Consider the following 14,751-nt stretch of genomic DNA (forward strand, 5'->3'; position numbering starts at 1 on the left):
TATTTCCCCTGGAATACCCTGTAGCTAATGCTCTGTATCTCCAAGCTAGACTGCTCTATGTTTAACACATAGAGAAATAAGCATTACAGTAATACCAACAACAATTACTTTGTGGGATGAACTTCAATGCATACTGGGTTTCAGTTCTGATGCATTGAACTGAGTTGAGGTTCCAGATAACAACACACTCAAGATTTAACTAGTTATAAAACCTCATTTTAGAACAGTCTTTCCTCCATTTATGTTATCATCTGTTTACTGAGATTCATTTGATTCTAAAATTGGGACAATTATTATCTCTTCCTAGTGTTGACTTATTCTCCCTTCCTAGATCTGCTGCCTTCTCTTTCTAGCAGCCCCCAACAGCTCTTTCAATTACCCCCAGGCTCAACATTTCCTGTGGCTCTGCTCAGAGGTAGATTCTCTTCAAGACTTTCATGATCCTCTCTTCGAAGTTGCCTCAGGCTGATGCTGTATTTCACTCAAGCCCTACAGGCCTAACGGACCAAAAGGTAAAGAGGTCTAAAAGGCCTTTCAGAGATGTCAAGGTCTGTACCTAACTCTTCAGGATAATATTAACCCTTAAAATGGAAGCCAGTTTGCAAGAGTTTGTTGACTTGCAGGATTAAAGAAAGATGTGCTCCACCAGCAGCCCAGGTAAGCTTAAGATTCTTAACTGATGTTTAGCAACAAAGGGCTTTGGGTAAAAATAAGCCTCCAAAAGGTTTGCTGCATTTGGGTTATTTTCCCTGGAGCAGATAAGCTGTAAGCATTGCTAACTGAATTAAATACCCAATTTGTAGAGATAAAATGCCAAAAACAGATACTCCCTGACTGGGATCCACAGATTTTGTAATGAATTTTTGATTCCAAGCATACCTTCTCAACACAGTGTAGCAAATATACTTTTCTTGTAGCTTAAATACAGCAGAAGGGGAAAATGAATCAAAGAGTGACAACAATATACTAAAGTTTGTACAACAAGGCAATGGTTGAACCTCAATAGAATTCATAGACAAATTTAGCTCTGGTGAAGAGTCATTGCATGTTATGAAGTCACAGCCTGCACCATTGCTCATTTAGTTCACCCAGGGTTATCATTTGGCTCTATCTTGTATTAAGCACTGCGGCATGAGGACTACTAAAGCAGATAATTACCAAAAGTAAAAATAAAACTTCCTGCTACTTTTCCATAACCATAATTAAAGTACTGGCTGGAAACAGAAAAGAAGATGTGGCCTGCACATTCTCAAGGTATTTCAGAAACAGGCATTGTAAATTTACCACTGCTGCCTTCAACATTGCAAGAGTCAATGGTCACATTTTTGTCATTGCTAGGCATATTACAGCAATGTGCCCAGATGGCCCTGGATCTGGACTGTTTTAAAACCAAGAAAAGCAGTTAGAAGAACAACTCTTTTTAGGAAGAGCATTGAAGGAGTCCAAGCAGAAAGGAGCAGAAGTAGGAATGCTTTTGTCAAGTACACAGAGACTAACAGTCCTCTTTACAACAGATAAATTACTGATGAACTAGAAGTGCATGCACTCAGAGTTTTCCAAACTAGAGCACTCATCTTGAAAATGAAGCCCTGAATTTCAGAAGGGCTCATGTATTTTAACTGAAACAGTTGCAAGACCATTTATTAAAAAGATTGAAGCACACTTCCTCACTGTTTTCTATTGTTTCCTGCACAGTGAAAATCATTTCCAGAGGAAGGACTGAGGTGTACATCTATCAAAAGTAGCCCACAATCAATTCCATTGTGGTGGAAGATAGACTGAATTTTCATAGGCTGAAAAAGTCATTGTGCTGAGGTCTCATTTCCCTGAAGACTGCACATCAGTCTTAAATTGTTACAGACAAAAGATTCAGAAGAGTAACTCCTCAGCACCGACTGTTTTTAAAGATAGTTATTCTTGGTCTAAATAAAGTTTGACGAGCAAAATAAGCTGAAATAAATAGAAGCACAGCGTTTGCTAAGTCTGGTGCATCTTGCTTGGGATTCTAGCTGTTTTAAATTGCTCTTCCAAGCTGCTCTTTCTGCTATGATCTTTGGATACAGCCTATGCAGACACTGCAAGTTCTGGATTCTTACAGTACCTACACTCCTTAATTTCACTTCTATCATTAGTTAATATACAAAAATGTCTTCAGATTTGAAATAGAGGAACTGGAAATGAAGTAAAGAACTCACCAGCTTCATAAAACACTACAGATGTATTGCTGGCAAGCACTAGTGTATGCCTAGTTATTTGTTATTCTTATGTTGTAAAGTCCAGTTTAAGATAAATATGCTTCTTGAGAATTATGAAGGATAACTCATTACCAGCAGATCTCTTTTGCTAGCATCTGACCATGCATACATGCATAAATTTAGTGATAACTGATTGCAACATTTTGATCTGCATCTAGGTTTTGTTTTAAATCACTCCTAAATTTCAGAATGCTCAGGTTTGAAATGTACACTGAAGTGCTCATATAGTTTAAATAAAGCATACATAAGTATGTACACATATAAACCAATGCCATGCTAATGTACAAGTATCCCTTTCACATTGTTCATGAAACCATGACTCTCAGCCTGACACTTTAGGAGTTACAGGCAAAAGAATAGATAATGAGCTGACTTTACATGCATTTGCTGTTGCTACTACTCTGAATTTGTAAATCAGCACTCTACAACAAATATTTTTATCTGTACAAGCTCTCACAAGACAGATTAATTTTTTCCTGAGCAAGTTATTCTGCTGCATCAGGAGTAAAACAGTAGCAGCTTCAAAGAATCAAGTTCCCAACTAAGGAGAGAGGCATAGAATTGCAAAAATCAAATGGAAACAGTTTCAAGTCAGCATACACTGCGTATTGTTTCTCTCCAAGGCTATATCACCTTTGGTCTTTCAGTAATAAGGTGATCTTGTGAATGACAACAGAATTTGCATCATTTCTTCCTCAAAATTATTCTGCAGCTAACTTAGCAAATTCATAAGAAATATTATTCTTGTCAGTGAAAGGGAATTCAACTGTAATTCTACCACACACTTTCTACATTGCTGGACTAGATGCATGCCTTGCAGTAGTAGCTTTCAAAGTGTTTGTGCCTACATCTGTAATGTCTGCCTAGGGTGGCTGCAAGGCCAGTCAGCTTAAGGCAAGATTCATGTACAGCTCACCCACCTGAAAGAGCAAGGCCCTATCCATCTTGTGTATCAACATCCAGCAAGGTCAACACATTATGGGAGTCCATTACAGGGAGTGCTGATGTGAAGTGGTGAAGAAAGTAAAGTAGCCTCAGCACTCATTCCTTGTTGTGACCTTGTTTGTTGCAGGATTATGATGAGGGAAGTGTATTCTGAGGAAATCATGCAATCGTGCCTCCTTCCTACTTCCTGCCCATCACATATTCCACGGAAAAAAACTGCAAGGAGGAACCTAACAGCAGCTCAAGGTTTGGAGGAGTAGGAAGATCAGTAGAGCAGAGACAGATGGATAGATCAAAATACACCTTAGATTATGAGGGAAAATTTCTTCTCTGAATGGCCGTTTGGTTCTACTGCCCCATTCTTCTAACAATATTTTCACGTCAGCTTCATTTAGTTTCTGTCATCCTTAACGATTTCCAACTTCTCAGCCTCTCTTCTCTTTTAATTTCCATTTGGCTTCTTCCCTCCAAAACTTTCCATCTCACAACCAACCTGTCTCTTGCTATTATCAGATTTCTTCTGCCTATATATTTTCCTGTCCATTTAAAAATAGTGTTTATAAATCACTGTTTCCACACAAACTTAGTACAGAAGTCCTCTTCCTGGATGGCTTCTGTGGTATCAAAGTGGTAATAACCTATAATAGAATGTAATTAGATCTACTGTCTTTATTCCAGCAATAAGAAATTCTTATTAAATTATAAAAGCATAGGAATCCTTTCTGGTGGCTGATTTTTTATATTCATCAGACATCTTGTTTTGGTGGAAATGACTCAGGAAACTGTTAGACTAAACTCTGAACACTGGAATTTCAGCTCATAAATCTTGAATCATCTTGGAATAATACTGTGTACATGCACCACTGGTTTGAATTTCATAGTCTGTCCTGACAGTTCTGCCCAGAGACAAAATACCAGCAGATGGCAGTTTGATCATTGCTCTAGCACATTCCTCTGTGAAAGCTCTTGAGTGTGATAAAAACAAAATAGAATTAAAATATTAAAAAACCAACATTTTACCTTACAGTAAGTAACAGTAAATAACTCTATATTTAAAAAAAACACAAAACTAAAATAGGATGTTTATAGCCTCAGTGGGGTATTAGCAGCTATTTTAATAACAAGTTGACGTTGACTAGTAAGGAAATGAAATAAAACTTAAAAGAGATTTTGTTGATTTCTGGTATAATTTGAGTAGATGTCAGGATGTAGAGATGAAATTTTTCCATCAGTGTTCCATTTACTTTATAAACTCAAAAATGAAGGTGTCAGATTTTGGGAACAATGTCAGAGTACAGGCTTTTCAACATCATATATTCAGAACTGTGTATAGGCTCTTGCTAGCTAACATGTCACTAAGGTTACAATATATTTATCTATTAACTATGTGCCACATTTTGAATATAGTGAAAACAACTGCAAATCCAGAATGATTTCCCTGTTTTGCCTTAGCTGTCATCTGAATTTGAATTTCTGGCTTTGAGAACAGTATCATTTGAAGGCTTAGCATATCTGCTAAAAAAAATAAAAACTGATGCTAGTATGGGGCTGGAAGAGAGAGTACAGAGTAGTGGCTGCCTTGCAGGAACAGATGGGAGCTCTGAGTTATGGCATTAACCCAGTGGAGAAGGGGTAAAAGTGCTACTCCAAGGAAACCTCTTACAGCTTCACTGGACCAGCAACTGGACCGGTTACTCTTCTCCACAAAGTTTCTTTCCCTTGAGCTGTTGTACTCATTTATAGATAAGGAATTCACAAAGACAAATCCTGTCACTGGTACAATAACAAAAGAGATCAGAGCAGCCAAAAATCTCTAAAAAAAATTTGATTATCTAAGAGAAAGAGTAGGTAGGATAGATCTAATCTATCCAGAAAGGCAAACAACAATGTTTAGGAAAAGTAGAGCTTTAGAAGTTGCTTAAAGAAAGTTGTCCAGTGGCTCAGTGGGACTTCTACTCCTGGCCCACTCCCAGTCCAAACTTCCAAACAGTAACTGTTTTTTCTATATCTTTTTCAAGGTTAAGATAAAACTCATTGCTGGTTGTATTTTTTTTTTTTTTTTTTTGGGGGGGGGGTGAGGTGGGAAGGGGAGTGCCTATAATTTTCATAACACTTATAGGTCTTTTAAATCTAGAACACATCATTTCTCAAGAGGTCAACAGGCAAACAATTCTTTAAGCTTAACACTGGAAAGACAGGCAGCAGATGTAACTGTTCTGACAATTCTCATTCAGTAAGTGTGGTTTGTTTACAGAGACACTGTATTTCATAGAATCATGGAATCATAGAATGGCCTGGGTTGAAAAGGACTATAATGATCATCTAGTTTCAACACCCCTGCTGTGGGCAGGGTTGCCAACCACTAGATCAGGCTGCCCAGAGCCACGTCCAGCCTTGCCTTGAATGCCTCCAGGGATGGGGTACCCACAACCTCCTTGGGCAACCTGGAACGGTGCATCACCACCCTCCCGAGTGAAAAACTTCCTCCTAATATCTAACCTAAACCTCCCCTGTCTTAGTTTAAAACCATCCCCCCTTGTCCCATCACTATCCACCCATGCAAGCAGTCATACCCCCTCCTGTTTATACACTCCCTTCAAGTATTGGAAGGCCACAATGAGGTCTCCCCGGAGCCTTCTCTTCCCCAAACTAAATAAGCCCAGTTCCCTCAACCTTTCCTCATAGGAGAGGTGCTCCAGCCCTCTGATCATCTTGGTCACCCTCCTCTGGACTCGTTCCAAGAGCTCCACGTCTTTCTTGTACTGGGGGCCCCAGGCCTGGACACAGTACTCCAGACTGGGCCTCACAAGAGCCAAGTAGAGCGGAACCACCACCTCCCTCTCCCTGCTGGCCACTCCTCTTTTAATGCAGCCCAGAACATAGTTGGCCTTCCAGGCTGTCAGCTCACACTGCTGGCTCATGTCCAGCTTCTCATCCACCAGGACCCCCAAGTCCCTCTCCACAGGGCTGCTCTCAAGGAGTTCTTCCCCCAGTTTGTAAAAATACCTGGGATTGCCCCAGCCCAAGTGCAGCACCTTGCATTTGGCCTTGTTGAACCTCATTAGGTTCTCATGGGCCCACTTCTCCAGCCTGTCCAGGTCCCTCTGGATGGCTTCCCTTCCCCCTATTGTATCAACTGCACCGCTCAGCTTGGTGTCGTCTGCAAACTTGCTGAGGGTATTTCTGCACAAAGTACTGTACTTTCTTGATGCACAAGCTTCAGTGGTGAAGTCTTGCCACCAAACATGTTTCTGGCTGCTTGCTCACATCCCTGTATGGCACTCGATGCCCTACCTGCTGTATTGCCTGACTTGTCCTCAGCACCACTGCAGTAAGCTAGAGTAGTGAAAGGAGGCATCAAGCCTAGGAAATGCTCCCAGCAGTTTCACCTTTGATGCCAGAAAATCCTCAAGTGACCTCAGAAGCATGATGTGCTCACATTCAATGTCTGCATCTGTACCAGACTGCAAACTGAGAGAAGATCTATCTGTTTATGGTCATCTGATCCACTTCCAGCTAGAATCTATATACTTGTTAAAAAGTTAGAATAAAGACTATCTGAATCTAGCCTATATTTAACTCATGATAATGACAGTGCTGCATTCTGTAGCTGTGTACTCTGGAGTGCTATCCTTTCTATCTTTAGATGCTTGCAATCTCTGTGTGTTCAGAACAATCTAAAAGAATAGAGTTTGTTCTGCTGTTTATCATAGAAACAGCCTCAGGTGATTCATAAAATCCCTCACATAAGCAAGGTAACAGTATTACTTTTACGGTTTTATGAAACACTTGAATGCATATTTGATTTCTGTAGTATCAATACCAGCTGAAAATGATTACAAAAATTATCAACTTTGCAATTAAATGTTGAGTTTTTACTTGATTTTCTCAGATGAACTTGGAACACATTTCACTACTCAACCCAGATATTGAATGATTCGTGAATATATAGTTCTAGTGAACCTGCACATACATTTTTTGGACTATCACATTTGTATCTATGTGAGAAAAGATTTGTAGTTAGTTTCTGCCCAGGTTATTGAAGATGGAATGTAGAATCTTAGAATCATAGAATACTCCAAGTTGGAAGGGAACCACATCGTATCCAACTCCTATAAGAGTAATCAGTAGCTGAATAGGGAGAGGCTGTGCGGGTGACACTTTGGTTTATGTCTGTGACCTGGCTGATACTTATTTACTTTTATAAAGCAGCATTATTACAATAGGAGAGACAGCATAAATTAGCCAATGTGCAATGTTTGGAGTTCCCCCTCGTATACCAGTCCAGTGCATCCCTTTCCTAAAAATGTATGTGAAAGTTCCTGTTTTCACAAAGCACTGTTCTGCAGTGAAGTACTTCCAACCCTGCTTAGTCACAAAGAAGTAAATAGTTATTTTTCTGTTTATCCACACAATGAAATAGTGGCAACATTGCTTTTATCATCAAAACAAGCAGTGGCATGTGTCCAGCTCCTGTGTTGAAATATTCTGTCAACACTGTGGGGGTAGTATCTATTTGATAAGAGCAAACCTTTCCCAATCTTTATGAAGCTCCTTCCTCTGATGTACAAGCTGGACTGTTCCAAACTGCCTATGACCTACTAGAAAGGCAAGAACCCATTAGATGGCAAGTAATATGGGTAGGTAGTGAATGCAGTTTTAGAGACTCAGCTACAAGGCCTGCAGGTGCCAAACTTAGTACTGTTTCTTTTTTTCCTCTTAATTGCTTTTAGAAATCGGATTATTAGAACCGAATGTGGTGCTCATGGTGCAAGTGCACCATGGATTTGTGCAGTGACAGAATGGTCTTTTCCATTTGGTTCTTAGCCCCTTTGCTGACACACTTACACTTTTTAACCACTGCTAGGTTTTGCAAAGTTATCTTCAAAGAACCATCCATAGTAATCCCAAGTCCCTCTTGGAGCAGTGAAATACAGTTGTCATCCCTGACTAAATATATTAGAATTTGTTTCCTCAAACTAAAGAACTTGGCATTATTTTCTCTTGCTAACACTAGGTTTCATTTATCATCTTATCATTATTTTGCACCTTTCATTTTAGCTATTCTGAAATATCTAGAGATGCAATTTGCAGACTCTGTCATCTGGAGACTCTGTCATCTGCATATTCATCTATCTTGTCTGAGTCATTCCAGAATGTTCCTGTTAAAACAGTAAGATTCCAACAGGACTCCAGCTGATTCACACTAGTGATCTACTCCTAATCTCCATTTCTTCTTCAGACAGTTACTGATGTGTGAGATCTTCTCTCTTTTCTCATCACAGCTTTATTTTCTTATAGCCCTTGATGAGAAAACTTCACAAAAGCTTTCAGAAATGCAGTACATAATATCAATAGATACTTACTGATACACACTCAGTGAGCCTCAGCTAACTCCGAAAGATCTGTGAGGTACACCACTCAATATTTTCTTAGCTCTTCTAGTGTCTTCTTAGCCTACATTTGTACATTTCAGTCTCATTCTAAATATTCTGCTAGTTTTTATGTCCTCTCTAACAATTGTAGCAGGTTGCTTTACACCCACAAATATGTTGAATTTGAGTTCCTCATGGAGGCAAAATAAGAAACAAGAGTTACACATTGAACTACTGAGAAACAAAAACTACATATAGATCTAAGTTTTGTTCACTGCTCAGAATTAAATCAAGAATTGTTGCTTCACTTCTGGACTCTGATTAGTTTCAAACATATATGGTGTCTGATGATGTAAACATAACATAATAATAATTTATATAGATACTAACATTGTAATGATTAGTATAATTTACTCTAGCTAATATAAAGTATATGTTATGTATAATATGTAAAGGATAATATATAATGTCATGTGTTATGCAAATTATCATATAAAAAGGAAACTCTGTTACTAACATTGCTTACTAAGATGCATGTTAACTGTAAACTACATCAAGAATATTTCAAATAGCTGAACCTCATTACCAGGAATATTGAAAGAAATGATATATAACATCATCCATCAAATCACTGAAGAACTGATATGATGGATTTATGAGAAACAAAGTAAAAGAAGTACATATATCTTGAGGATATGTAGATTGTTTTGGAAGCTGACAAAATACCAAGGAGGAAAAGGAATAGTTTGGATGATTATAAAAAACAAGCAACTTCATTAATTCAAGAAAAGAAAGGAATACTTTGAATACCAAAAGAACTCCCATTATGTGCTCTAGAGCTATGTTCTGTATTGAATATTAGTATCAGCATTCATCTTTGAATCTTAAAATACTTCAAACAGGACATGTATTATTTTTATTTGTAAACTATGATGCTGACAATTTAATGGTTTTGTCCAAGCAACCCAGAAAGTCAATAGTACAGTTGAGAATTAATCAAAGATTTTCTGACTCTCCATTCATATTATAACTACTGTATTTTTGGGGGAGCAGAAGCAGTCTGGAAGGTTCCAAGATTCCTTTCAGGTGAAGTAGGTACAGTAACAAGAAGCCAGCCTAAAGAGAAATTAGTGATCTTGGCTACTTTTGTTTTTGCAGAACCAGCCTTAGTCACCTTTCAATAACCTTATTTTCAGTTCATAAAAATGTAGGCCATTTTCAAGTGTTCAGTCAGGCATGTAAATGCTTACTCACCCATAATCACCAGTCACCTTTTTCCACATTTAGTCTGAGAGACACTCCTTATGGCTAGTCTGGGACACTTCACAGTAACTTAATTAAAAGGGAAATTGCTCATACTCTAGTTTAATACTCAATTATTTCCTTTAAAAGACAGTTACAAGTAATTTGCTCTCATCTGTGGGAATGTTTTAGAAATAGATGCCTATTAAGCTAACCAGTTTGGACAGCTTTTCATCTTCTCCATCCCTGGAAAGGCTTGCCTCCAGTTATGCCATCTCCAAAGGAACGATCATACAGGTCACTTCTAGAAGTTCTGCTTCAAAGAGAGAGTCCCTGAAGTGAACCACTGGCAAATTAGCAAATTATCATTTGCCAGGTCAGCAGCAGTGCTTGCAAAAGAATTGCTCTTGGTGATATAGACCCAAAAAATAGATGGCACCAGCTAGAAGAAGGGAAATTATATGAGCTACTTGAATCTAGAAAATCCACACAGAAGTCTATGTACACATGGTAAATAGGGTGGATAAACACCATGAAAATAATTCTACATACTGGTATTATGACAGTTCTTGTACCTGCAGATCTACTCCAATGAATCTGCCTCTTGCAGTGAAAGTATATCAGTCAGGCATCTCTCTTTCCAAGTTCGTATTTACTCCAGTAACCCTGCTTTCCAAGTCCTTTAAGCTTTAGTAGTAATACAGTCAGGGCCTACTTAGCATCCCTCATCCTCCAGATGTTATGCTAAATTCTCTCCATATTCAGTGATCAGATATACACGTCAAATGTAACCTGTGGTGTTTGGAAGGCTGTTTTAAACCAGTCCTTGTAAAGAAGCTAGTTTAGTAGATACATTCTCCAGAGTTAGCCTACAGTAATTGAAAAAATGATGGGTCCTCAGAAAGGAAATACGGAGCCTACTCCTTCATCACCACCTACAGAAGTCTGTTTCTTTCAACTGACTGCAAAGGCTCTTAAGGAGATTAAGCATCATCTCAATTTGGAATGTAAATCCTTTAGGGGGCCTAACATGTAAGAAGGACTGCAGATAACAGTAACAGAATTAAAAGCAAGTTACACAATGGAAGCAAAAAACTGACAGAGCTTACTCTGAAAACTTTTTCCACTCTTGCGATACTCTTCCCGAAGATTGTTCCAAGTTGGTCTCCAATTCCAGCCAGCAAGAAGCCAAATAGAGGAATGCCAAAGATGGCATACAAGATGCAGAAAACCTTGCCTCCAACAGTGCTTGGGGCAATGTTTCCATACCCTGTAGAGAAAAACATTTGTTGGAAACTTCAAAATTATATGGGGCTTTTTAGAAAAACTAATGGGCTGTTACTCAAGATATGCTTTTTTTCCACATGTGATTTCTATTTACAGATTTTCCATGGCATGATGTCACTTCCCAGGCAAGCTACCTACAGAGATTTAGTTCGTCATTTGTAGACTCAGTAACCCATATCTTCTATAAATTCAGGTCCTATCTAAAGTTGTTTTGTGATTAACTAATCTAGCCTGACTTATCATGGCACAAAGATCATGCATGCAGTGCTGGTGTGGTGCCTGCACACTGCTGCTCCTCTTGGGCTCTGTCAATTATTTCCCGAAAGGAGTGTGATTCACCTGACAAGTCTCATTTTCAGTGGTTAGCTCATAATTTCCTCCTCACCTCACCACTCTGACAAGTGCAAAGAAAACAAGTTTGTACTGCCTCTTAAAGCCACAGAAAAGCATTTTTCAGATTTTCCAACACACAGGAAGAGAGGAGAATCTATTTTGGAACAAGAATATGAGGAATATATAGTACAGTCCTGTTTAACTGTACACAGAGATGGTTTGATCTAAAGGCGATCCGGAGACAATATGATTGTAATAACCAGTATTCTGTAACACTGGCACTGGATAAATCCATCTGTCACATAATGGAGAAAGGAGTGTGCTGACTCACAACACTATCTATCCTCCAAACCACAGTCTTTTTCATAGCTGCATCCACGATCCCAGATTTCTCCTAAAAGTCCGAGAAAATTCAGGCTCCACTAGCCAGTGGACTAGAATGACCAAGTAATCTGCTGACTGTCTAGTATCCCTGCATAACAGGGATACTAAGAGGGCTGTGGTGGATAAAATAAAATCATTTTCATGCCATTTTCATGACACAATATGTACACTTTATGCAGCATATAAAAATCTCATTCATGGAGAACTTAAAGCAGATATGGGCAAATATCCAAGTTCTTTTCAATAAGTTATTTCAATAGCAGATGCCAAAGAATATGCTTACATAAATTATGCCTATAAAGTGGCATTTATTTCAATGAGTAATTTAAAAGCTTGTCACTTGGGTCTACTGAGTAAACAAATATTTAGAGAGGGTTTTCTAAACATTTGATTCAGAAATGTTTTCTTCATCTCTGCCCCCTGGTTTTATGCTGCCATTAAAAGTACATGGCAACGTAGCTTAGCATATAGAGGACTACGCAAAGGAGTATACTTCATGTAATCACTCTTTCATCCTCATTCTGACAACAAAGTAAAAGGCACAAGACTCCACTGATCTAAAGGTACAGGACTCTATTGTACAGGCAACACAGCAAGTCTTGTAAATGCACCAGGATATTTTGTTTTATTAGCCATGTAGAGAACTTGCAGCAGTCAGACTCTCATTATTTAAGTCAGAGGAATACTTAAAAGCAATGCAAATAAAAAGAAAAAAAAAAAATTGCCAATGGTTTCTAAACAAGGAGATCTCTGAACTCCTAACCAAGACAGCACTGAAATCAAGGTTAAAATTATCAAACCAGTGTATAATTATCAGGAGATTAACTTTGCCATCAGTGATATCAGTTTATTTTCCTTCAGACCAGATTCATGAAACTCCAGATGCTTCATCTTTGCATAACTCCTTCACAGAAGACAGGACAGAGACCCTAGAACACCTAAAGTAAGCATTCAGAGATAAAGAAGCTAAGAGCACTGGATGCAATATACAGGGGACACAAATGACAAGGGCCTGAATAACATATTTACTAAAATCACTGGTTCAAAAAACGTAAATGGAGCTTGTCAAAGTACTCTTCACATAAGAGAGAGAAATGTGAAAATATTTCAAGGCCACGAATTCTAGAATTGTAAATAAAATTTTTTTGCATAATCTACAATTTGTGGCATTCCTTCCAGTAAGATATTACTAGCATGAAAACTAGGAAGGGTTTTACAACATAATGTGATAATTACTTGGATACATTTCCAGTTACAAGTAGTGTAAAAAAAGAAATTTTGGTACCAAACTTAAGAATATAAACAAAAAAAAAAAATGGATTTACTCAGGAAGGGAGTTTCTCTTATGAGTAAATTAACTTGTAATATTAAAATCTAATTTCCAAACAACATATAACAGTTATTTCATCTGGTACTGATTCTTGATCTTTCAAGTGATAATTAAAATCACCTGCCCTAACATTAAGAACAGCATAACAAAACCTTAGCTACACTGGTGCTACTTGTTTTCAGTTTGGCATTGTTTTTCTACCCTAATTACGGAAACAGCTTCTGATAATTTACACAGAGGCCCAATGCCCTTGATACACAGCAGAGGCATACCTTCTGAGAACTGAAATACAGATTAGCCACTTTACTTCTTTGTGATCTACCTTCCACAAATTTATTTGTAATCCAGCTCTCAACTTGACTATGTCTTTTAAAAGATAAACATAAACATACCTATTGTTGTGATGACTGTTCCAGCAAAGAAAAAGGCACTTCCGAGATCCCAATGACTGCTGTTATTAGAGGAATTTCCTATGGGACTGACTCCTGCGTTATCTGCATCAATAGCATGCTGCAAAGAAAAAGACAACAAATCAGCCTTGTGCATGCCTTACTGTGCATGCATACTTTACTATGTGAATCAGTATAGGCTCCAAAAAATAATTTCTAGGACCATGAGAACAGCTTAGATTTACTTTTTAACACCTGCTCCAAGTATATTAGTATACACTGTACACAAGATCCGAATATATGACTGAACCAAACAGATATTAAAGTGGAATAAAGACACAATGCATAGGTAAATGACGAAAGATACAAAGCATTTGAGAAGCAGAGTTCCAACACAAAAAGAGATCCATAAATACTGTTCTTGCAGCAGTAACTGCCAGAGGAAGAAATTCCCCAGTGGGAACAGCTGATGTTGGAAGCAGCAAGAAGGGTGGTAAATACAAATAATGTTCATGAAGTCAATTGAAGCTAGTCAGCCAAGGATTTTAATTCCCAAGCAATTAATAATTAATGAAGTTATTTATATTTCATGCTAACTAAAGTAAAAATTATATATAAATATGCCATTTAAAATGAACAAATAACTGCAGAAATATCATGAAACAACTTTGTGGTCAGGGATTGGGGGATGGAGAATGAGGATGGAGTGAATGGAGAATGTCTGCAAGCATCCCATGGTTGATAAAAAAGGGTCCAAGAAGCTACTTCTAGCAGCAAGTTAATGTGAGCAGTGTAGCTTCAAAGTTGGCTTAAGCCAGTATGAATCTACTCAGAACTGCACCTGCCAAAAATTACATGTTTTTTCCTTGGCCCAGTATCAGTTAATCTGCTCCCTGGCTACTAGTTCAAAAACACTAATGCCAAAAACACTAGTGTCAACACTGGGAAAGGAGCTGGAGGAGAAGAGGCACACAAACAAAAACAGAGGTGAGGTGCATCTAAGGAGATCAGTACAGGACAACTCTTTTCAACAGTGTTTCTGCATGTCAAACAAAGCTGACTGTAAAATTACAGCATGAGCAAACTCCAGCCTGGACTGGACCGGTTACATGAAGCCAGGGCTCCTCAGCACCTGTCCATACATCAGGAAATAAGGATATAGGGAAAGAAAGTGTTTAGGATTAAATCCTTTGAAAGGGTTTCTTTGCCAG

At 38.3% G+C, this 14,751-nt stretch overlaps 1 protein-coding gene across 2 annotated transcripts in view; it reads right to left on the reverse strand.

Moving 5' to 3' along the window:
- Nucleotides 1-14,751, reverse strand: part of KCNK10 (potassium two pore domain channel subfamily K member 10) — a 39,653-nt gene that overhangs the window by 16,390 nt on the left and 8,512 nt on the right. For both annotated transcript variants that reach the window (XM_021403599.1, XM_021403600.1), the window contains exons 3-4: nt 13,544-13,661; nt 10,927-11,087 (exon numbers count right to left, since the gene is read on the reverse strand). In XM_021403599.1, the coding sequence (XP_021259274.1) occupies nt 10,927-11,087; nt 13,544-13,661 (279 nt within the window). The remainder of the gene's footprint in view (nt 1-10,926; nt 11,088-13,543; nt 13,662-14,751) is intronic.

This window comes from Numida meleagris, chromosome 6, assembly GCF_002078875.1.
Source record: "Numida meleagris isolate 19003 breed g44 Domestic line chromosome 6, NumMel1.0, whole genome shotgun sequence".
NCBI classification, from domain to species: Eukaryota; Metazoa; Chordata; class Aves; order Galliformes; family Numididae; genus Numida; species Numida meleagris.